Here is a 22,951-nt window from a genome sequence, read left to right as displayed (position 1 = left end):
GACATTCAGCAGAGCTGAATCGCTGTAGAGGCAAAGAAGCACTGAGCTATATTATACACTAGAGTGCTGATTTTGCCGAAAAACTGAAGTCACTGGCCGCCATCTTGCTACTCCCTACTCTCACAGAATCCCACAGGATTTGGTTGCAACAACAAGCAGTTTTCTGGCTGTGTGAAAATATTTCACAGGTAATTCTACAGTCAGTGGATGTACTAACACCATTAACTACTAGGAAATTAGGTGCTGAAATATTTTACGTTATTCATATTAAATATATATATATATATATGTATATATAAGTATGTGTATATGTATATATATGTATACACATATGTAAATATATGTTTTTGTACATTGTTATTTATATATTTATAAATGTTAAACATATATATTTAAATGAATAAAATGAAAAATATTTCAGGACATGACTTTCTCAGTACTTGATAGTTTTAGTACATAACATAAAAGTATACGGCATTTGACATTTTAAAAGTCTTAAGCCCCCCCTGAACATGAGAAAATCCTCGTTATTCGATGCTGTAGCGCACATATTCCCTAGTTACTGGGGGAAAATAGGGAGTACCAATATGGCGGCTGGTGGCTTCAAAGCGACTCGTTCAAACAGACGGTGATTAACACTCCAGTGTATATTATAGCTCAGTGCAAAGAAGAGAGCTTTCCTTTCAGCGTTTCTTCTTCTCTGCACAGAAGAAAACTCTCCAACTTTCATCGAAAACTTTACCGAGGGAAAAAAACTCCAGTGAAAGGGAAACATCCGATTCATTTATTCCTCTTACAATGAATACATACGTAGAAGTGTAAAAAAATCTTTCACTAGGTCACAAACAAAAGCACAACAAAACAAGTTTGCAGGCGACTGACAGAGAAAGCCGGACTACGTTTTACTAATCAGCTACGGATATAAAAATAAACAGCTTTCAGACATTTCAACCAGTCTGTTTAGGACCATATTCCGTTTAAACTGTATTTAATTACCAAGTGTTGCCGAAATATAAAAACACGTTTAAAACAAACCGATCTGTGTGCACCTGACAAAGATATCACCGCTAACGTGTAATTTTGGCTTTAAGATGCAGCGGCTCAGATCCAGTGGCGGGTACAGAAGCCAGTCCAGTGTTCAGATGAGTCCGTGCTCAGCAGAGGGTCTTAGCATGAACGCTAACGCGGCTCTTCCAGCTACAGGATGGCCTTCAGTGCATCGCTGCTGTAGTCCAACATGCCACCCCTTGGGCTCGCTCCTCTTCACTGCTTTGCCTTCTTTAAGATGGTGCCCACTGCAGAGATGATCGTGGTCTTTGCTCCGGTGGACGTGGTGGTTACCGAGACGACCGCAGGAAGGGTCGCTGTGGTGGTGATGAGGGGGGGCTGAGCCAGGGTGACCGGGATCGCAGAATCCCACTTGCTCTTCCTCTTCTGGGCGTCTGCTGGTGAGAGGAGACACAAAGTGGGAGTCAAGCATCCTTGTACTAAGAGTGGGTTAATCATTGGGGGCAGCTGCTCCGGGAAGTAGTCCATACCTACTGGTTTACATCTAGGAAAGGCTCTTCAGGGACGTTTTTTAGTTTTTTTTTTCAAGCTTTTTATTCAACAGTAGTGTTGTGCCGATGCCATTTTTTGGCCCTGATACCGATACCTGGCTGTGCAGTATTGGCCGATACCATCTGTTTGAAATTGATGTGTGTGTATATATATATATATATGAAGAACTGCATACTACTTAGGGTAGTAGAACTTTATTGCCTCCCTGGAATGGGTGACATAAAGTTTTGAATAGTTGAATAAAGTTTTGGCTTTCAAAGGCCAAAATAGTGCAACATTCGTTAAATTATAACATGTATAATAGTAGTGCAACAGTAAGAGAGTAAAATTACATTAATAATTGAATAATCTCTTTTAACCCCTGAGTTTTGGCTCTCAAATGCCAAAATAGTGCAACTTTCATGAACTTATATATGCGTTCAAGTGACATACAAACATCAAAATGGTATCGTGCCCTATTTGTTGGTACTCGCCAATACCACCATGTTAGTGCTGGATCGGGGCCCCATCCGATACTGGTATCGGTACAACGCTATTTAAGAGTGCAGCAAATATAAAGAGATTTTGGAAAGCTGCCTAAAACAATTAAATAGGCCACAACAACATTAATTAATGGCTGAAAGTTAGATGTATGACACATTTATGCTTAGACTTCATAAAATGGCTCTTCATAATAAATTGCTTTCGGAAGTCATGTAGTTTGCAACATGATTCCGGTTGCAAACGTATCAAAGGCAGGCAAGGAGTGTGGAGGAAAACTAACTGCATGTCACCCAGAGAACGGCATCACTATTGTGAAACACGGCGGTGGCAGCATCATGCTGTGGAGATGGTTTTATTCAGCAGGAGCACAGAAGCAAGTCAGAGTTGTGGTCTGGTTTACAAGAACAAACATGCAACCAGAGCTACAAATAGATGATTTAGATCCGGGGTCTTCAAGCCTGGTCCTCAGGACCCACCATCCTGCAGGTTTTAAATGCATCTGCTCAACCAGACCTGAATCAAATGACTGCCTTCAGCAGCCATCAAGGGCTGCAGAGGCCTGTTAATCACCCATTTATTTACTTCAGGTGTGTGAAGGCAGGGAAACGCCTAAAGCATGCAGGACGGTGGGTCCTAAAGACCAGGGTTCAAGACCCCTGGCTTAGATTAAAGCAGATTCACGTCAAAGAATCCCAACTGTGAATCTGAGTCAAGACTTGAAATGGCTGTTCGCAGAGGCTCGTCGTCCAATATGGCTGACACTGAGCGATCTATCTGAAGATGTGGCGGAGGAGGTGCAACCCAACACTTTCAAGAGTTTTATTAGAAAAGAACAATAAAACAACAGAAGAAACCACTAGTTATTCTTGCTAAATCACATAACATCCCAAGGTTTACCTTTGAAACCTGGCAAAAGGCTTTTGGCTAACAGAACAACTATCACTGCCACTGAAATAGAGAATATCCTGAGTTTTACTTCGTGTGTCTAGGGCAGGCTGAACGTTGGGGGGGGGGGGGGGGGGGGGGGGGGTTGAGGCAGTGAACGTTACCTGTGGCTGTGGTGGTGGTGCTGCTGCTGGTGGTGGAGGCTGCTGTGCTGGAGGCGTTGGAGCCTTTCTTAGTTCCTGTGACAAACTCGATCTAAAGACAGCACAAACAGATTGAAACCTCCGTTTAAACTCGCTGAGACGCTCCGGCAGAGAGTCTGGGGGGCTTCGGTCACGGTCACACAGACAAGGGGTTCTTCTGTTACATGACTGCACCATAAACTCCCTTTCTGGGGCAACGTTTCTCACATGAGGCAAAGCGGCGGCAGCTTATGCGGAGCTTTTCCTCGCTCGGCTGGAAGTTCAAACTTGTTTCAACATCGTACTTGGTGATGCTGCTGCAGCATGTGGCGGTTTTCTAACCACAGGAACAATATCCACCCTCTTTCTCGCTCTCATTGCTCACAGGCAGCTTGACGCCAACAATATTACCAAGAAAGAAAGAAAGAAAGAAGAAGAAAAGAAAAAAAAGCTCATAGTTTTAAAGCTCCTAGTGGGTACAGCCAAGCTGCAAACCTGCGCTGGGTTGGGCCGTTACGAGAGCTGAACTTGGCAACGGTGACGCGCGCTTCAGATGAAGATCATCAAGTTAAAAAACGAGGAGCAGCTGGTGGAGACTTGCCCCTGGAAAGACTGACAGCATACTTATCCTCCTTTCTTCCTTCTTAATCTCACCTTGGTCCGCTCCTTCTTGGCCTTCTCCAGCTTGTCCATCTCCACTTTCTGGGCTTTGGCTGGAAGGAGAAAACAATCACGGGTTCTCAGCTGCCGTCGCCAACGACGTGCGAGAAAAGACGGCGCGCCATCTTACCCAGGGCTTCGTAATAGGAGTCTTCTGACCAGCCGTGAGGGTCAAACATGTCTTTCGGGTAGTTCGTCCCCAGCTCGTCTATTCCACAGAACTGAATAAGTTTCTCGTAAATACTGAAAGAGAAACAGACGAGGTTGGGTTAGGGTCAGCGACGAGCTGCGCAGGCAGGACGTGGTGAGGTCAGACCGCATACCTGGGGTTTCTAAACTCCTTTTTTTTCTGGATGTGGCTGTTTGTGTCGAAGTCTCCGTGGACTCGTCTCTCGTACAGCTTGAAGATCTTCTCCTGTTGCAAAACAAGCGAGCTGGTGAACAGAAAGCTGGAAGGCCGATTCTGTATTTGGCAGCCTCATCAAACAGATGGAGCCGTGCAGCATGACCTGGGTTATTGCGCAACACATTTCTGATAGCTCAGACACTTAACCAGGCCCTAAAGTATAGAAATGCAGAACAACTACATTGTTTGGTGATCTTACCTGGAAGCAAATAGAAACAAATCCCTGCTTTAATCAACAGCTCAATATTCATATTAAACACCTAAAGGAATAAATCTAATTGCTGTAATTAATGCTGCATCTTTCTTCCAGATCAAATAGCTTGCACTCTGCTGTAACCGTGTTTGTCTGCTTGAACTCTTTAAGGCACGAACGTCACCAAAGCAAAACAATAAATCGCTGATAATGACGTTCCAAACGTTCTGACGTAGCAGAGGAGGGATCAGCTGTGCAGCATGGAGCCGTTGTCAACAAATTTCCACCAGAAATTGAGATCTGGATTTACTGCTGTCCATCAGGGCCGAAGGCTTGTGGACCTTGTGTTGTTAAAAAAAATCACTGAAAAATGCCCTCATCATCAAAATAAACCTGCTTTGGACTATTGGAGGAAGAAAGTAATCCCCTGGTAACTCCTGTAGAGTCACTGCCATCTGGCCCGCTCCTTTACCAGACGCCCAGACCGATGACATCAAAATCTCCTGGATTCAGGAGGACCAACGTTACATTTATCCTGGTTGGGAAGCAGAGCACTTTTTAGAGTAAATCTGCGTTTTGTGGCTCTGCGTGCCCTGGCCCTAAGTGGTGGTTTTCCAGCTCTGAATAGGACCATGTTTGAGGCCTTTTGTGGGGATTGCTGGTTATTCTTTGGCTCCCAAAGAGGCTCAAAGTAAAACATCTTCCCTCCATCAGAAGCAGTGGGCTGAGGGGCCTCCATTGGGAATCTGTCAATTAATGACCGCAATGTTATTTTATTTCTTAGCCATGTTTTATGAAGCCAGAAGGTTCAGCCGTAACCTAAGGCAACTTGGTGTCATAACAAAATGTATCCAAGATAAAAATTAAAAGGAGCAATAAGGGATAATGACACCTATTTCTGGTCCACTTCTCTTACTGGCTTCCTGCTGCTCTTTTGCCAAAATACCAACATTACCCAAATTATTGTTGCTAGTACGTGCTAGCAACAATAAACCCAGTAAGTTAATTAAACATAAAAGTGAAGTTTATTTTAACCTTCTGCTAGAAACAGGGCAGAGTAGTCCAACTACAGAGACGGATAGCTCTCCCTCTCAGGAGAGAGCTATGGACGTGAAGGGGCGGAGGGATATTACACACTTAGGAAGAATATTTAGTGCTCCTTATAATCCGAAAAACACAGCAGGTTGATTTTACAGTAAATATCTTACTTATTGCTCCTTTAAACAACATCCTCCAAGAGCAGTAACTCTGCATTTATTTATTTTTGTTAGCGCTTGTATATCTTCTCACTGCCGCTGCTAATTCGTTAAGCTTCATCAGGGGTCAAAGGTCCTTTTAAATCCACGGTCAGGGTATAACTCTGAAAAACCATTGGATTGATCTCAATCGCTGCTAATAGGGAACCAGCAGTTTACTGCTAGAAGCTGGTATTAAGAAACCCAATCACACAACCTCCTGCTGCCGCGACCCGAGGGCAGGGACACGGAGGCTGTTCAGGTGAATCATCAGATGTTCATCAGACAGGCGGGGGAGTGTCAGCCTTCAGGCCATGAGGTTTGCTGTACACCGTCAGAGTCAGCTGTGTGCCCTGACCTGCCTCAGCTCCTCGCCAGAAAGGAGGCTCAGGAGGAGCAGCAGGCAGCAGACGTGCAGAGGGAAGGCAGAGCGAGAGCAGAGGTGACCGAGGAAGACGCTGCTCTAATTAAAGGGGAGACTCTGAATTCATGCAGCCACCAAAATGTATTTCTGTTCCCAGAGGGAGCCGTTAAAGCTGCTAACCCATTCATTTGGGAAGCAGAACGCTGCGTGTTGAGCACGCAGCGTTCTGCTTCTAGTCTTCAAATTTCAAGGTTTGATAAACATCTACTGAAGTAAATACTGAGTTACTCAATGAAGCGTGTTTCTGTAGAACGCAGGGTTGGCTTTTTACTGTTTAATACGACGCCTTTAATCTGTGAAAGTGTTTATTCGGCCCTTTAAGGAGGTTTCTCCTACACTAGGCCCAGACAACCACACCCTTACTCCCCTACGCTGATAACTGCGGGTTATTAATTAGTTTTGTTTTTTTTCGGTCATGTTTATTGATCATCGTAAGAGGCTGGGTACCTGTAGTTGACTCGAACAGCGCCCTGCAGGCTCGGGGGGGATTCTGATGTCATCGGGCAACATGTTCCTCACCTTCTCTGAGAACAGGGCTGACAAGACGCACAAAATAAAAGAAAAAAGAAAGAAAAAACAAATAGGAATCAGTCTTTGTTTCAGCTTGTCCTTACATGCAGAAGCACTAAAGCAGTAAGCACCCTTATTTTATTCGGGTTATTTTCTCAGCGTTTCAGGCGTAGCGTACAGAGAAGCCGGTTGCCCACATGTCGCCCGGGGGCAGCTTTGCTCTACGAAAACAAGTCTTAGAGAAAGGTGTTGAAGCAGATGTGGATTTTCTGAAACATGGAGTCGAATTAAAGAGGCAGCGGGGAATTCCTGCGCGCCCTGGCCCTAAGTGGTGGTTTTCCAGCACGGTGTGCTGTGATGAGTGCACATCTCAGCCAGGGAGTGGCTGTTGTTGGGGCTTGTTATGGAGAAGGGAGGCTCCTTTCCCTCCTTTTGGACCTGTCCCTTGTTTTGCTCATCTGCTCTCACTGACTCCAGGCCAGGCATTCCTCAGAGTCACCGCTATATCTCAATCACGCTGACAGTCCTTGCTCTCACTCAGAGCTGTCAGGAAGACTGGAAAGAAGGGCTACATGTGTGTGTTTCTGTGCGTGAGTGGACTTAATAGCAGACGTTTGTGGCGGCTGACATTCAGTGAGGAGCAGACAGGTTAAAACTTGAATCAACACGAGAAGATCCATCCAAGTGCTGACTGGGCTTCTGGAAAACGCTCCATCTTCAAAAAGCTTTGGAGGAAAATTCCACTAAAACGCGAGGCTTTCAATTAAGTCAGGAGTTTGCCCTTGAAGCCGTAATTTTTAAATGCTACCTTTGCTGTCATTTCCAGTTATGGCTCATAAAAACCTCAAAAGTCCAATATGTGGCTCAGATGAAGACAACCAAGCTGTACAAAGTGTCTGGACTCACCATGCTTCAATGTGGTGTTCCACAATATTGAATATTACATTTCTAAGACTGTCATCCAGAACATTTAATCGTTGTTTTTATTCTAATAACAGACTTGCAGCAAAGCGGCGTTTTCTAAGTACCCGTTAATTAGTCGGGCTATCTGCTCCGGCGGCCAGCCTGCAGTCGTCAGCGTCACAGACATGCTGCTCTTAGCTAGCTGTAGTCTTAAAACAGTGTTGCCTCAATAAGAGTGAAGCTCTTCTAGTTTCCACGTGATGAACGTCTGTTTTTCCGCGACATGAAATCATTTCCAGATAGTGACGGATGGATGTTGTGGTATTCAGGCGCACCATCCAGCAGGCCGTCGTCTGGAAGCTCTGATGTTTTCCTCCTGACGGCTGCTTCACTCATCTCCTTGCATCGGCTTTCAGAAGATGAATAATCCCTCCCCCCCGAGGTCTATTCTTTTACTTATGTGGCTATTATCCATCCATCACCCTTCACCATGGGGTTGTTTTCGCTGACTAGGCAGAAACATAATCCCATGCATGCACATACAGGTTTGAGCAAAAACAATGTTTTGGTGAAACGTAGGTAATGATGCCCACGTGTAATCTAAAAAACTGTTGCCTTTGGCGATAACAAATGCCTGACACAACAAGTCTGATGACTCAAGCGCTCGATGGTGCCGTGGTGTTTTACCAAACAGATAAGCGCTTCCATGGTGCATCTGAGAGAGGGCTTCACCCCAGCGAAAACCGGCTAATCCCAACCTGAGATTTACTGGAAAACTCTGCAGCCAAGCATAACCATCTCATGTAGGCATCAACGTAAACTCCGCTGCCTCACTTTAGCGGGCCCGGTTATCGATAAATCACAGCATGTGTCGTGAATAACAGTGTTTATGAGGAAAAATGCTGATCCACAACAAGAGGCGCATTTAGAAGGCCGTCAGATACAGAGAAAAGATTGTAGCTGGTTTCCAGACGGCCATCTGTCTTCCAGAGAGAAAGGCGCAATCTGTGCCCTGCGGGTCTGTTTTGGACCGTTGGACAATGTCCGTGTCTGCGGCAGACAGACGAGGCACAGACTGCCGCCGGGAGACGGGGCTTTGGCCGGGAACACGCTGACATTTACTCATGGAACAGGCCCATCCCGACTCCTGCCACGTCTTACGCTGATGGCCAGCTAACGTTTTAAAAACGTAAAACAACTACAGTTCATTTCATTTGCCTGGATTTCAGGTTTTTTTTAAGTTGCTACATGCATGAGAGAGGAAAGTCATACATCAATTCTCAATTAAAATACTTTCTCTACATCATTAATAGTAATAATGTTTTTGAAAAGTTCATTTACTTCAGTAACTCAACTCACTAAGTGAAACATTATGTAGATTAATTACACAATACTCATTTCTGTTACTTGTTACTTTCTGCATACTTTAAAGATTTTTAAGATTACATTACATGAATGAAAAAAACTTTTCCAAATAGAAATGTGAACTTAATGAAAAGCTGGTTTAAAAGATGCTTAAGTTATTCTCAAACGGTGCTTTTAGTCTGACCGATGAACCTCATTGGCACGCGTATTCTAACGTATTAAGTACGACTGTATAAAGTGACAAAAACATCCATTTTGAAGCTCTAGGACTGGCATTATGCGAGTTATAATTCGTATCCAGCTCATGGGTGTAAAAGCAAACAGTAAGAAGGCAGGTTTAGAGTCAGGCTGGTGAATAAACCACCGCTCCCTGTATCAGTCATATCCTGTCTGATATGATGCGTACATGCTCACCTGTGCAGTGAAGAGATTATTCACCAAATATTGGCAGCTTCTTCTTAAGTCTTCATACTCTGGCCGGCTTGCCAGCTGGCAAATAGTCTTTTATTCAAACCTGGTCTAGTTAATGGATCATGTATTAAATGCACCTACACCCAGGAAACATGAACGACTCTAATATCTGATTATAAGATGGAATTTTTACCTCCAACACACCTCACCAGATTTTTAATCGCATTCAGCTCCGAATATGCAGCGCTTTGCAAAAGTATTCACACCAGCTAAAACATTTTCACAAAATGCACTGAATTCGGTTGTGCGGTTTGATATTAAGGGAAAAGAAATAATTGAGAAGCTGAAGGAAACTTGCTTTGAAACTTCTCTACAAATTAAAATCTGAATGTTTTGATACGCATTTTTAATCACAACTGGGAAACGGAAACTCTAACAACATGGAAAACCTTTTTAAAACTTGAGAGAATTGTACAAAAGGACGCCGAATGTACTGGATACTCATAAATGGGACAAAACATCATAAAATGGATGATAAGAAAACAAACTGTTGTCTTTCTGCTTGTAGAGCAATAATCAATAAAACCGCACCAGACAAAAAAACTATGAGAAAATAATTAGCTCTAAACTGTTCTGTCTCCTCCCAACATCAATAGTTGATGAGGGGCGTGGATGAGACATGGCTGCCTGGCCAGAAGTTAACAAGAAAAGTCGAATTAGAGAAAGTTTTGGGTACAAGACAATGCACCAGTTTCTTTTTCAGGGAGGGTTTTATAGTGAAAGCTAGACAGATACAGGCTTTTACCATTTCAGGACTGTTTAGTAACAAAGCAAATGTTTGTTCTGCGGTAACAGCATCACGTACTGCGGTGGTTCTTTCATGTACTATATGGCTGGGAATCATGCTGTGGGGCTGTTTTTTCAGCCTTTTTCAAATAGTTCTTAATGCTTCAGCATACCGAGACATTTTGGAAAATGTCCTGCTGTAAACCAGCTGCCTTTACTGACCAATGGACCAGGGCTCATCGGGGTCCAACATCAGTGTCTGACCTCACAAATAGGACCTAATTCCTATAAACACACTCCTAAATGTCGTGAAGGGTTGCTTGACCTTTTTTGTTGTTGGTGGTGTGTGTGTGTGTGTGTGTGTGTGTGTGTGTGTGTGTGTGTGTGTGTGTGTGTGTGTGTGTGTGTGTGTGGACACTGTTTTAAACTTTATGGGTTGAGAAGGAGGTGTAACTCAGGTTTACATGTGTGAAGGCAGACAAGTGAATCCTTTTGGCAGTAAAGTACATCACATCCCATCCCAACTTGGGAGAAATATTTTTAGGGTCCAATTATTGGGATTTATGATCTTGTTGATCCCTTTAAAAAAAAAAAAAAAAAGTTATCAGTATGGTGTATTACTCACCAACAAGCTCATTGGGGTCCTTCTTCTCTGCGTCTGGTGTCTGTAATAAAAGAAAAAAAAGACACGGGGGAGGAGGAGAGAAACATAGTAGTACATTTAGATTTTAATTAATAAAAATTCAAATCTATTCAAAAGAAATGACACCCCGTGTTAGGAAATGTGAAAAGCAGAGGGTGAGATTAATGATATGTGCTTCTGTCGAAACGTCGTTAATTACAGCGCGACGCAGTTAGGCTCATTTCACACACAACTAAAGCTGGAAAAACATAGAAATATGAAGCTGGGCATAAAAGCTCATTCCACATCAGCCCAAACGAATAACACAGAACCGCCCCAGTCAAAGCCCACAACAGCACCGTTTCTAGGGGTGAGAAGGATCGTACATGTGTTCAGTATCCAGAGAATGCCTGTGTTGGGCTGGAGGAGGAGTCTTGTGCGAGCTCTAAAATATGCCCTGTGCTGCCAGCGCCTGAAGGTAACCCAGGTTTTACCACAGCAGTGCTGTTGTTCACAGTGGCTGAGCCCTCGCCTAGCAACCCTGCAGGCACAGGAACGGTCCACGCCAGGAGAAACGCAGGAGGACAAAGTTCAGCAGAGCTCGCTGGCAGAGCTCCAGAGAAAGCTTTTAGACAGTAACCACAATGGACACGTAGTGCTGAAACGCAGCCAAGGATCCGGTTCCGATTCATTGATGGCTGCGTTTGACCACCCCTCACACTAATGTACCGTTAAAGTGATAAACAAACGTGTTATGAGGACTGACATTAACCAGCCTGTCTAATCAGGTTAAATCACTTCTCTGGGTCCATCATTAAGCCGCCTTTCCATCTGTAGAAAATCTAACAGCACCTATCACAGGGTGCTTGCTCTTTTTCCAAATTAAAATTCCAGACTTTTTCCAGACTTTTTTAAAACTGATATTTTTTTTCCCCAAGACCTTAACTTTATGTACTTGTATACTTGTGTGCCTACTGCCTACTTCATTGGTTGAGATTGTACAAACTGTTTATTAGAAATGTTAATTTTTATAGGCTAGTATTCAATGAACAAATGCATTATTCACAGTAAATTATGCTTTTACTGATGAAAACGTTTCAAAACATGAAAATCACAAGTACATGAATTTCACATCAAACAAGTGTTTGATTCCATTAGGCTAATACAGTACGTGACCAGTTAGTAAAATTATAGTTTTATAGCCTACCTTCCTATTTCTCATTTCACAACGCCTTTGAGCATACTGTAAAATTCTACCATACATTTTTTCCCCATACTTTATTAAGACTTTCACACAAAATTCAAGACTTTTCAAGGTCTGGAAAACAGTGTTTCAAAATTCCATACTTATTAAGACTTTCAAGACTTGCGCAAGCACCCTGTATCAGGATTAAGCCAAATAAACAGGATCCTTTGACACTTATTTTTGAATATAAAATTTAAAAAATCATTACAACGAAGTCACCAGAAGTAGAAAAGTGCTAGAAAGATGCCAGAGGACGTTTCACTACCTCACAAACAGGCTACATCTCTTTTTTTTTTTTATTTAAACACTCTGGGTATTCCAGTGAGGTACAGAGCTGACCAGAGGCACCAGAAAAAGGGCGACTTTGTTGTTTTCCAACACCAATCATCAAGGTCACTGTGATTATTTTAGGCTATGAGAGAGCACAACAAAATATCTCCGTTTCATCTTTTTTTTAGTCTTTACACTCAGTTTCTCAGTGAAAACGCTGGATTGGAAATTTTGGCGACTTACTGAAGGACAACTTACTCTTCAGGGAATTCATACACAGACGCATTAGTAATGCTATTTGGGTTTACTGTCCACAAAATCCAGATAAGTGCATCTGCGGTAGTGTTTTCATAGAAAACTATACATTTTACATATAAAAAAAGTCTTGTTCCTGGGTTTTTTTGGGTTTTTTTGGAATGACCATGACCTGGATGACTGAGAATCTTCACCAGCATATATAAACTCGGTGTAATTATTAGTTTGAATAATAAAGATAGATCGGTAGAGAAAACAAGACTTTTTTTAACAGCTCATTAGATCATTTATTCCCTCAGCATTCCTATTTATGCTGCATATGCTACCAATAAAATGCCGTCTTTTGAAGAGCTGCCCATGTCCTGTAATGCTCAGTGAGCCCTTAAAGACATGTGTTTAAAGACATCTAATAACTGCTAACATGCATTGTTGTGTGAGGTTTTTATAAGTTGTTTTTATGAAGTGTTATCTGATGATGTCCAAGGAAACTATAATTAAATGACCCCATAGGTGACTCTGCATGGGCTGGTTTGGAGACATAATTGGGAAAAGGGTTTTCTGCTATTCTTAGGCAGGGGCGGACTTTACAATGAAACAACAGCAGGCGATTCCCTGGGTCCAGATTATTGTACTTCAGAGATTAAATAAAGAAAACATGCATTCTAGATAGGAAGAATATACTTGTTGAAAAACTGAGTGACAGGCGGAAAGCTCGTCTTTTTGATCAGACAGAACTGAATGGTAGAGATCACCCAGAACCATTCTGTCAAGTCATTAGAAGTTAACGTTTCAGATCAGACCTTTCAATGACGCTCCTATTGTTAAACTTTGCTTCTCCAAACTCCATCAGATTATAGCGCTCATATGAAAGCTTTTTGATGGCAGTAATGTTCTGTTTAGCATATTTAAGACGTTTTTACTACCTTATATACAACCAGTAAACCGAGGAAATGTGTCATACAGCAGGTAATACCTTCATCGATCCATGTCGCCATTATGCCCCAACCGGGCCTTAATTAGACCCACACATACCATTTCATACCCATATACTTAATGATTGCATAGCAGTTTGCTTTGTTAAGTATATTGATGAATAATGGAGATGAATAACCATTAAAAAACACCCCAAACCTCCATTATAATCTCATTTGACAGTCAATCATTTTCAGAATATTTTGTATTCTACCCCATCTCCATGGATTAGGATCCTGTTCCTCATTTGGCCCTATAGAACTTTATAAAAAAATAAAATAAAAAAAAGACCAAATGGTCTATAAACCTCATCCTGCTGGTAGATGGTATCTTTTGGAGCCACATAATCACATTTCCTTACAGTGGACGTAAACAGTTACGTCATTGGTTGTCAAAGTCGGTAGAGAATGACCTGAAGGGGGATATAAATCAACAGAAGTGGTGGTCGTCCTGCGGCAGACAGCTGCTTTTTTTTTGTATTTAAAGAGATTAAAAGGTACGAAAAGACAAACACCACCAAAGAGATATAGATAAGAAATTTAGCTGGACACTAAATCGTCTTTGAAATTATTGCGATGAACAATAATATTGTTTGGAGATCATTTTAAACTGAAATAATGATAACGATGCACCAGAGTGAAACCTTTTCTCAGCCGGTCTCCTTAGAAGAAAGTGGGAGACACAAGGAAACAAGTATGCAAATGGAAATGATTGAGCTCGTTTTAATTCACCATGTGATTGATTTATTGTGACAGGTTTAAAGAGATAAACTCACCAGCATCTTCTGGGAGTTTTTACTGTTTTCTTTCATCTTTTATTGTTAGTTAAGATCTGCTTCAATCCCATAACTAGAAAAAAAAAGTTTTTATCTTTAACTGTAATAGACAGATGTGTACATTGTGTATTAAAGCCTGTACAACTAGGCAGAAGCATGCTTTTAGAGGCGTGTTCCACATCATCTGAATTAAAAACACCATCCAAGAATGTGTTTGCTTAACACTAGAACTATTCTGACAAGATCTCCTACAGTTAATTAGTAAAATTACACAATAGCAACACTGCTGACTCTGAAGGCTACATGTTTCCCCCATTTCTCAGAGCCACAAGACTCTCCGCTGCCCCCTAATGTCCAAACTAAGCGTAAACGAACACCAAATGAGAGGCAAGCAGTAAATTATGAGACAGTAAAAGTGTTTCACAGCAGCGAGTAGCAGTGAACACTCAGTCATCAGATAATAAAAGTATGCAGCTAATGAGCATGAAGCTGAACCATTTGTTTTCTGCAGCTCAAAGCAAGACAGCCGACATCAAACCGCATCAGATAAAAGCCCGTCAACATAGATGCCCTGACTCATTTCCCTCTGTAGCGAACAAAGACAACCTAAGTGGTGTTTCTGCTCTCTGAGAACAATCTTAGACCTGCAAGCACATGAATTTGGAAAACGATTGGGACAATTACCCCAATGTTTACACTGATAACGCCGTTATCGCCGGCTCTTTACTGCGCGGCAAACTGAACAGACACAAGCTTATCAGATCAAAGGCGGGTTATGAAGCAACGCCTCAGGGGGAGGCTGGTGTTTCTGAAGGTTAAGATCATGAGCAACATTGACCTCAGTGACCTGAACCACGCAGACGCACGCTCAGCGTTGGGTTAGTATGAAGCGCAGCTCCACACCGTCTCTGCTTCGCTTCCTGAGACCTTTAAGGCACTAAACTCTGCATATGTGGAGCAACTCAACATATATTACATGAGTAAAGTCACTGGGATTTTTTTTTTTACACCCCCAACTCAGTAGTCAAAACAACATCCAGGCATATGTGATCCCACAGCACCACCTAGTGGACACAGTTGATTTCTAGTCCCAGTCTACCCCCCAGTCACAGGCCGTCGTTCAAATACCTCCACATCATCTGGGTCCCTCCCCTCGTCTGATTCGTCCATATCCTATAAAAACAGAAACGCAGAAGGTTAACACTGTAGGGGGAGGGGTCAGAGGGCAGCGGACCAGGGGCCAGCTGCTATAGTTATGTGAACACAACATGGCTTCATCGTTTGGACCCATCCAGTCACGGACATGACGACGCTCTCCAAACAGCTGATTTGTCCTCAGCCATTTGAGCATTTGAAGATATAATGTTGATGTGTTTTAGACTCACGGTTAAAGGAACGTCTTTGATCTTAGCCTTTTGAAGTGATTAGTATCAGTCTCGCTCCAAATACCGGCAGCTGGTGTTCGGTCAGTGATTTTATGTCAGAAACACCCGCTTTTAGCAAGGAAGTCATGCAGTTGTATTTTCGGCCTATTTACTTGCGCACGCCGTACAAAACTTTCTAACGGGCCACGTTTTTCATTTTGTTGATCTAACAAATGTGTATTTTCTCCACCATTCACAGTGGGAGAATGAATGTGTCCTGCGACCTGCTCTGTGTGCTGAAGCGGGCAAAGAGCAGCTCCAACAGCAGCCATTAAACTCTTCAATGTCAAAAGCACTGAGGGATGCAGTTTTTTTGTTGTTGCTGCTGTTTTTTTTTTTTTTTTTTTACTCATGATTAACTGGAAGTGCACTGAAATATGTTACAGGTTATCAACAAGTCATATCAAAGGAAACAGGAGGAAACATGCTAGTTAGCCTAGCCTTTTCAGCTAACTCCACCGCTTGAAAACAAGCCGACTGAAGACTTATATGGGTTGAGTCAGAGATCTACAGAAACAGTGTTGTGTGTAACATGTTGGTCAAACTATGACAGCAGCTTTCTTACCCTAGTTAGTTATATCAGGGTTCTCCGCAGCGCATTTCAGCGTAATGGACTGTTACGCTGAAAGTTGTCAAAGTTACGCTGAAATTAGACCGTTACGTAGGCCTGTCATAATACATTTTGCTGGATGATAAATCTTCCTAAAAATCAGCCACAATATTGTCATTGGGAGACCCTTTTTAACCAATATGATGATGGCATAATAACAAGTATATCCTCTCGACATAATGACTCAGATTAAGAGGATGGCCGCCATCATTTGCTCTAAATAAAAAAAACTCCCACAATGCAGCGGTCGTGTTTGGCTTTGACACCAATTCCATTTCTTTTCCAACTAGCGTTTCTCTGGCTCTTGTGCTACACTTTAAGCATGTGCCTACCTGAGACCAGATTTAACTTCTCTTACACAGAGGAAACAAGGAGCAGAAACCGACGCATCGTACAGAAACCTTTTGTTATCCAGTCTCAGAGAGGAGAGGGAAACACAACAGGGGAAAAAAAGCAAGCATACGTACGCAAATTATTGCACTTATTTTAATCAATCTTGTGATTAAAATTCATCACGCGATTAATTGATTTATTGAGTATCGTGACAGGTTAGTACAACATGGAATGGTGCAACACGCATGTTTGAGAGGAACATAGAAAAGGTTAATAAAGCTCTTGAACGTGCATCATCGCAGCCATAAACCTCCTGAACCACATTAGCTAGCGATAGCTTTTGTTAGCTTGACGAACAGACTCCTTCGAGCTGCACGACGCAACGCTCTGCTTTGGGAATGCATCCAGGAAACAGAACGACACACCAGCCTCCCGACACGCCAACACACACTCACTCCTACCAGCCGTCCACCGTTACGCTGGGAAAAGAAATCCTGCTGAGGACCCCGAAAGATTTGATCCGCTTTTAGCAAATATGTGATGATCTGTCATCACAGTAATCCTTGTGATGATGGTTGGGTGAATATTCTGCTGCCACTCACTAGAACACAGACAAGAAACCATGTAGCAGCGCAGGGATCAAACGAACACGCTTTAACAACAGGGAACTTTTACTGACACCCATTTTGACATGTTGCTAATTTTGATGGGAAGCTGCGAGCAACTTACAGTGACTCAGGTTTGCTTGTAGTCAGAGAGATAGCTTAGAGGCGAGCCTGCAGAGGGACTGTGGCACCGACTAAATGGGATGTATCAGATGGTAACAACTAAAATTACAGCTTCATTTGTACAATCTTTAAAAGAATACGGAAATTAACCCAAAGGTGTATGCGTTGCTCAGTCCTGATTGGTTTATTTTCAACTGGCAGTAAGACAATTTTATGGACGGTCATAGTGAGAGAAACTACAACATTTTCTACAACCTATTAAAGTAAAATCAGGTGAGGGGAAAAAATAAACTAGCTTCAACAGTTGAGCCATGAACAGAATCGCTTAATGTGGAGGTCATACAAAATGTGTTATATAAGATGTTTTTTTTTTTCTTACTGATATATTAATCCCAGCTCCTTCAATCAAGAGTTGTTATTAAAAAACATAATAGGCCCGTTTCCACCGTCTCTACTTGGCTCAGCCCGCTTTGTGCGCGTTTCAGCAACAGTTTTATTTCCGCGGCAGCCCGGGTTCCTCCTACTCTGCTGAGCAGCACGGTCAAACCGAGCGGACTCCAGAGCAGTTCTGACTGAACGCTGCTTTTCAGTGATTGGCCGAGGGCAAGGAGAACCGAGAGGGTTCTTCTCAGAGGAAGTCCAGAAAAACTGAAGAGAGATGACATTAATATCAAGGACCACTATGAACGGAGTGGGTCAAACCAAATATAATTTACTATTTACAAACCATGAACCACGCCTGAAACAGGAAAAAAAAAGAAAAGAAAATGGACGCTTCAGCTTTCTATACGCAGACATGCTGTATCTCGGATTGACCAAGGCCTTTTCTCATTTTACACTCACTGAAAGCTGTTACATTTCGTCTCTGAGGAGTGTGTAGTTCAAAACTATGTTCACGGCCGCTGATCCATCCACAGCAGGGGGAGCAGTGGGCTGCTCTACAGCTGAGCTCTCCACTCCCTCCTTTGACCAAGGATCTCTCAGCGGCAATATGAAAAATCCATCCTATAAAAATTATTTCACTGCAGTTAAAAATCTTTTGCGCTAATAAAGTATTGTCGTCACTCCCGCCATGGCGTTTCTCTATTCCAGGCAATTCTAGGCCGGCTGAAACACAAACTGCGCAAAATAAAACCGGAGCCGAGTTGCTGGAAGTGGGGCTCCTTTCTTATCCACATGTTAAGACATCCGCACATGTGTGAGATCTACTGCTGTGCCATTTTAGCAATCGTGTAGGCTACTCCAAGACACACTGTGTGACGTGGTTCTATTAATCTTTGGTACGACAAGTTTGACATGTGCACAACGTACGATCGCCACTTACTAGTACGTCACTTACGACAATAAGCAACTTTATCAGCGTCTGCCATCCATCGGAGAAATTTCATATACACAACAAATCAGCCGTTCAGCTGCATGCTCTACTCTACAATCCCAAATCCATCCAAAACAAAACCACGATCAAATAAGTTAAATAATAAAAAAAAAAAATAGTCCAGTAATAAATGAAAGTTCTCTACGAAAGAGTACAACTCAAAAACCAGGGCAACTGTGCAAAGATTTAGACCCGGCCCTAACATCTGCGCTGGGCGAGCCTCTTGCTCTGGGATGAAGTTAAATCCTGATGTGAATGCGTTCAAAACGGACTGAAGATAACGTTGCTCAGACAACTTTCAAGGCATTATTTTAGCTTTCGGAAGTCCAATCTTCCATGGAGACCCTGAAGAATGACTTGTCTTAAGCCGAAGTCATTATTTATAAAAGATAAAAATAAAAATAAAAAACAGCACATATACAACTCCTGGCTAATTCATTTCTTCATTCATTCAATCCTAAAATGATTAAAGAGCTGCCGAACACTAATAAAAGACAACAGTCATTCTTTCAGGGGATTAACAGGAAACTCAGCTGGATCTTTTATGTAGCAAGATTTGTGGAGCACCGATTACTTAGCCGGCGATCTAAGTTCAATAATAGCCACCTAATGGGCCACTGACTTCTATTCCTGATCAATAAGTGTATAAAACTCCAACTTCTAGGGAGGATCTAATACAATTCTTAGTCCCTTCTGAATTATGTTTTACGATTTGTTGAAATCGGATAAAGGTTAACCTCATTTGCTCTGATGCAGAAATGGGCAAAATTGTTTAATTCCTTCACTTTCTGAAGGCTTTAAAGCAACTATCTCTGTCAATGCTATCGCAGCACATTTTCTTCTTTTATCTTTCACATTCTAATGTTTGTTACGTTGAATTGTGAAACTGAAACAACGACTACACAAAGATTTCAATATTTGCCATTTCTTACGTGCCATCCTGTTGACTAATCCAAGATCTTTGTGAAAAAGACCCTCTGGCTCAGAGAGAGCGGTGGCTACATCGTCATGTTGGAAAGGGAGAGTAGAGAGGAAGATGTTGGGTTTTTCATATCATTTTCCCTTGATCAGCTCTGCCTGGTAATCAGTGGGTCCCCTATTCAATAAATGCATCAAAACCAAGACCTCCGCCTATAATTCGGGCTATAGATGCATTAACCAACAGCGTGTAGTTTGATTTTTTTCACAAAAATCAGATAAATATTAGTGACACATGCTTTGTTGCAAAAACAGCTTATATGTAATTCCTTCATTTTCTATTGGATACAAAGCTAATATCTTCATCAATTAACCTGCTTTTTATTTTGGCTGCTCTTCTATGCATTAGTCAAAAGTGGAACCTACAGATCAGGCCTCAAAGAAAACCAAAAAATGTTAGTGTAATATCACACGGCGGCGTTTTCCAGCGTTTCACAGCTTCAGGATCTCAGTGAAACAGCAGTCCGCTTGCTCATTTTTGCTGTGCATTACCAGATGTTTACCTTCAGTTTCACTCAGGGCTGATTTTAACGCGAGGCGTGAACTGAGCAAAAAGAGGCCGATCCAAATCAAGTCTGTAAGGAGGAGCTTATACTGACCGAGTTGCTGTCCCGGCTGTCCTCATTTCCAGATTCTTTATCTTCAACATCCTCGGTCCGGTTCAGATCGTCCTCCCCGTAGCCGTAGACGAGGCCTCCAACCCGTCCTCCTGGACACAAACACAGCAGAGGTCAGACATCGTCTAGGTATGCTACAACCGCGAAGCTGCAGCTGCCATTTTGTCCAAGTTCCTGGATTTATGATTCCATTATTAGATGCAGCTTCTTGTCAAAAAGAGATTTTTATTTGCTGCTGCAAGCTGGAGTTTTTGAGAATCCAGTATGATTACATAATGTAAGCACACACAGAATCCAATTCTTTATTGACTTATGCACTCCTAGAGACATAGCCAGGACATCGCATCGAGTTTGTGGTCCATCCAAACCAAGTTTGATTCATCTCTGGGTAGGGCTGGACATCAGTTCATATATCGATGATTTCTATTTTATCGATTGTTTTCTGTTTCTATATCGTCCAGTCCTATCTCTGGGTGAAGAAATATCTTCATACTTCATACTAGGGCTACAAACAACCTGCTTGCTGAATACTGCAATGACAATCAGAATCAGACATACTTTAATAAAGCCAGAGGGAAATTACTTAAATATTGATGAACACACATTTCTGATTGTTTTCTTTTTTATCACAATGTCCTCACTATTCCCTACACGCTTAAGTTGCTAAAAGTTTTTTTTTTTTCTAACAAAGCAAAAACCCGGGTCCAGGACAAAAGTGCTAAAAGTAGTAATAGTTGTAATGGTGCAATAAAGCACTAGATTTTCAAACTTACAAAAATATTTCCCGTCCAAACGTATACCAAAACATGGGTTCCAAACAGAACTTTATATAATGTAAAGATTAATTAAGATATCTTCAGATCCTTTTTTACTTTTTACATCCTTTTTGAGTCCTTTACAACTCAGATTGATGGCAATGTCCCCCTAAAATGTTGAAATTGTCTATTTTTTATAATGAATATTTGGATCTGTGCTTCACAAAAAAATTGAGGGACAAAAATTCCCCCAGAATTTCAGATTTATAAACGCTTTAACGCTCTCTATTCATAGACAGTGTAGAATAATCCAGCGCAGGTTTTAGATCTCTCCAGATGGCGCTGTTTTCAAACTGAAGCACTTAGGTGGGGAATTTTTATTTTTATTTTAAAGCCTTAAAATTGCCTTAGTATGAGTTTTATAATAAACTAAATAACTAAGTATGTAACGGGTGTAATACGGTTTAGGTAATATACTACAACCATTCTACCTCAGAATGCCACCTTTGACACTTGGGCTTAAAAAATGACAAACACACTTGAGTTCACGACGAAACAAATAACCCGGAGCAATGTCATGAAAACCAGGAACACAAAGGCACCCTGCCTATTAAACTACAATTTAACTAAACATAATGTCAGAATGAAGAGAAACTAAGGTCTCGAAGCGAGCGCAACGTAAAACAGCCTAACTCTACATTAAGCTAACGTTAGCCCGAACTCACGGTAGCCTCACAGTGACTTTTCTCAAACCAACATCGTGTTTTACGGTCATTAGAGTTTCGGTGTTTCCGAAAACAAATAAAACCCACCTGTATCTTCTGGTTCAGGGTCGGAGTCGGGGTCCGAACCGTCCCCATATTCCGCTAAAGACCAAATTAGAGCGTTCTTTCGACCGCTCGCCATCTCCGCTCGTCGCTGAAAACACAGCGGCGCGACGGGCGCAGGATAAACACGTCATCGGACGGACGACACGCGCAGAGAGCAAAGTGCGCAGGAAGCACCGATGGGAAATGTAGTTCCTCGTTGTCCGTTGTTGTGATGGATGTGAAAATTCCAGATTGTTTATTTAACTATACTAAAGACTATAAAACATATAATTTTATAATATGCATTGCATATCTACATCTGCATCAGCATAGGTTTGAGGTTTAGCATCTAAGCTAAACAGTAGCAGGGCGACAAAACATAAAGCCAGTCTATTAAAACAATCAGCAGGGTTACATAACGCTTTTGGCTTCATAAATGAAAGGACAAATTTTACATCATAAAACCCCTTTATTATGGTGGCTATTTCAAAACAATTTTACATTGCCTAAAGAAAGTACCCGTAGCACTTGATGTATTCATCATTGCTTTGACATATTACAGCCATAAACTTAAACATATTTAATTAGGATCTTTTCTGATACATGAACAAAAAGAAGCATATATTTATGTGCGTATGTCTGGAGTCATCCTCCAACAAGATAAGATAAGAATTCCTCTATTGTCCCACAATGGGGAAATTCGAGGTGAATATCCACAATTGCTCTGCGTTTGGCTCCATATTTCTGCCCATGAACCCTAAAAACCTACACTGTCTCAGCAGAGGGAAAGAATCTCCACATCATGATGCTGCCTCCACTGTGCTTTACAGTCAGGATGGTGTTTTCAAAGTGGCACGCGGAAAGTGATCTGTTCACAGTTTTGCACTCAGATCAGTGCAAATAAGATAACATACAATTTTAGTTACATTATTTGAGCTTTTAGTTGAAAGACAGTTTAATAAAAAAAAAAACTTGTGACTCAGGTTCAATAATCTGAAGACATGCAAATTAAGTTGACCAGAATTACGAAAACGCCTCTGCTGTGAAAAAAGCATCGGCAAAATCCTTTGTAAGTGACATTTGGTTTCAATGTCTTAGTATTTGTATCAGTCTAAATCACTGCATTCTTTGAATTCTTCCTCTGTTTCCTCTTCTTCTGCTCGGGTTCTTCTGAGCTGC

The 22,951-nt window shown here is 41.9% G+C and overlaps 1 protein-coding gene across 4 annotated transcripts; it reads right to left on the bottom strand.

The window, feature by feature from the left end:
* Positions 1 to 763: 763 nt before the first annotated feature.
* LOC105927393 (SAP30 binding protein) lies at positions 764 to 21,918 on the bottom strand. 4 transcript variants are annotated; one of them, XM_012864125.3, is made up of 10 exons: positions 21,776 to 21,917; positions 20,191 to 20,300; positions 15,272 to 15,316; positions 10,629 to 10,668; positions 6,476 to 6,564; positions 4,094 to 4,185; positions 3,901 to 4,013; positions 3,765 to 3,823; positions 3,093 to 3,183; positions 764 to 1,445 (listed from the first exon to the last, which is right to left on the bottom strand). In XM_012864125.3, the coding sequence occupies exons 1-10, from the start codon at positions 21,867 to 21,869 to the stop codon at positions 1,264 to 1,266; spliced, it is 915 nt and encodes a 304-aa protein (XP_012719579.2). In that variant the 5' UTR covers positions 21,870 to 21,917; the 3' UTR covers positions 764 to 1,263. The 4 variants fall into 4 exon arrangements, with proteins under 4 accessions (XP_012719579.2, XP_012719580.2, XP_035998388.1 ...); XM_012864126.3 differs by having other exon boundaries at positions 764 to 1,442; XM_036142495.1 differs by lacking the exon at positions 15,272 to 15,316 and having other exon boundaries at positions 21,776 to 21,918.
* Positions 21,919 to 22,951: the final 1,033 nt, after the last annotated feature.

The sequence above is a fragment of the Fundulus heteroclitus genome, chromosome 10 (assembly GCF_011125445.2).
Source record: "Fundulus heteroclitus isolate FHET01 chromosome 10, MU-UCD_Fhet_4.1, whole genome shotgun sequence".
NCBI lineage: Eukaryota > Metazoa > Chordata > Actinopteri > Cyprinodontiformes > Fundulidae > Fundulus > Fundulus heteroclitus.
Note: the sequence above shows the minus strand (reverse complement) of the source record. Positions and strands in the feature narration are given on the sequence as shown.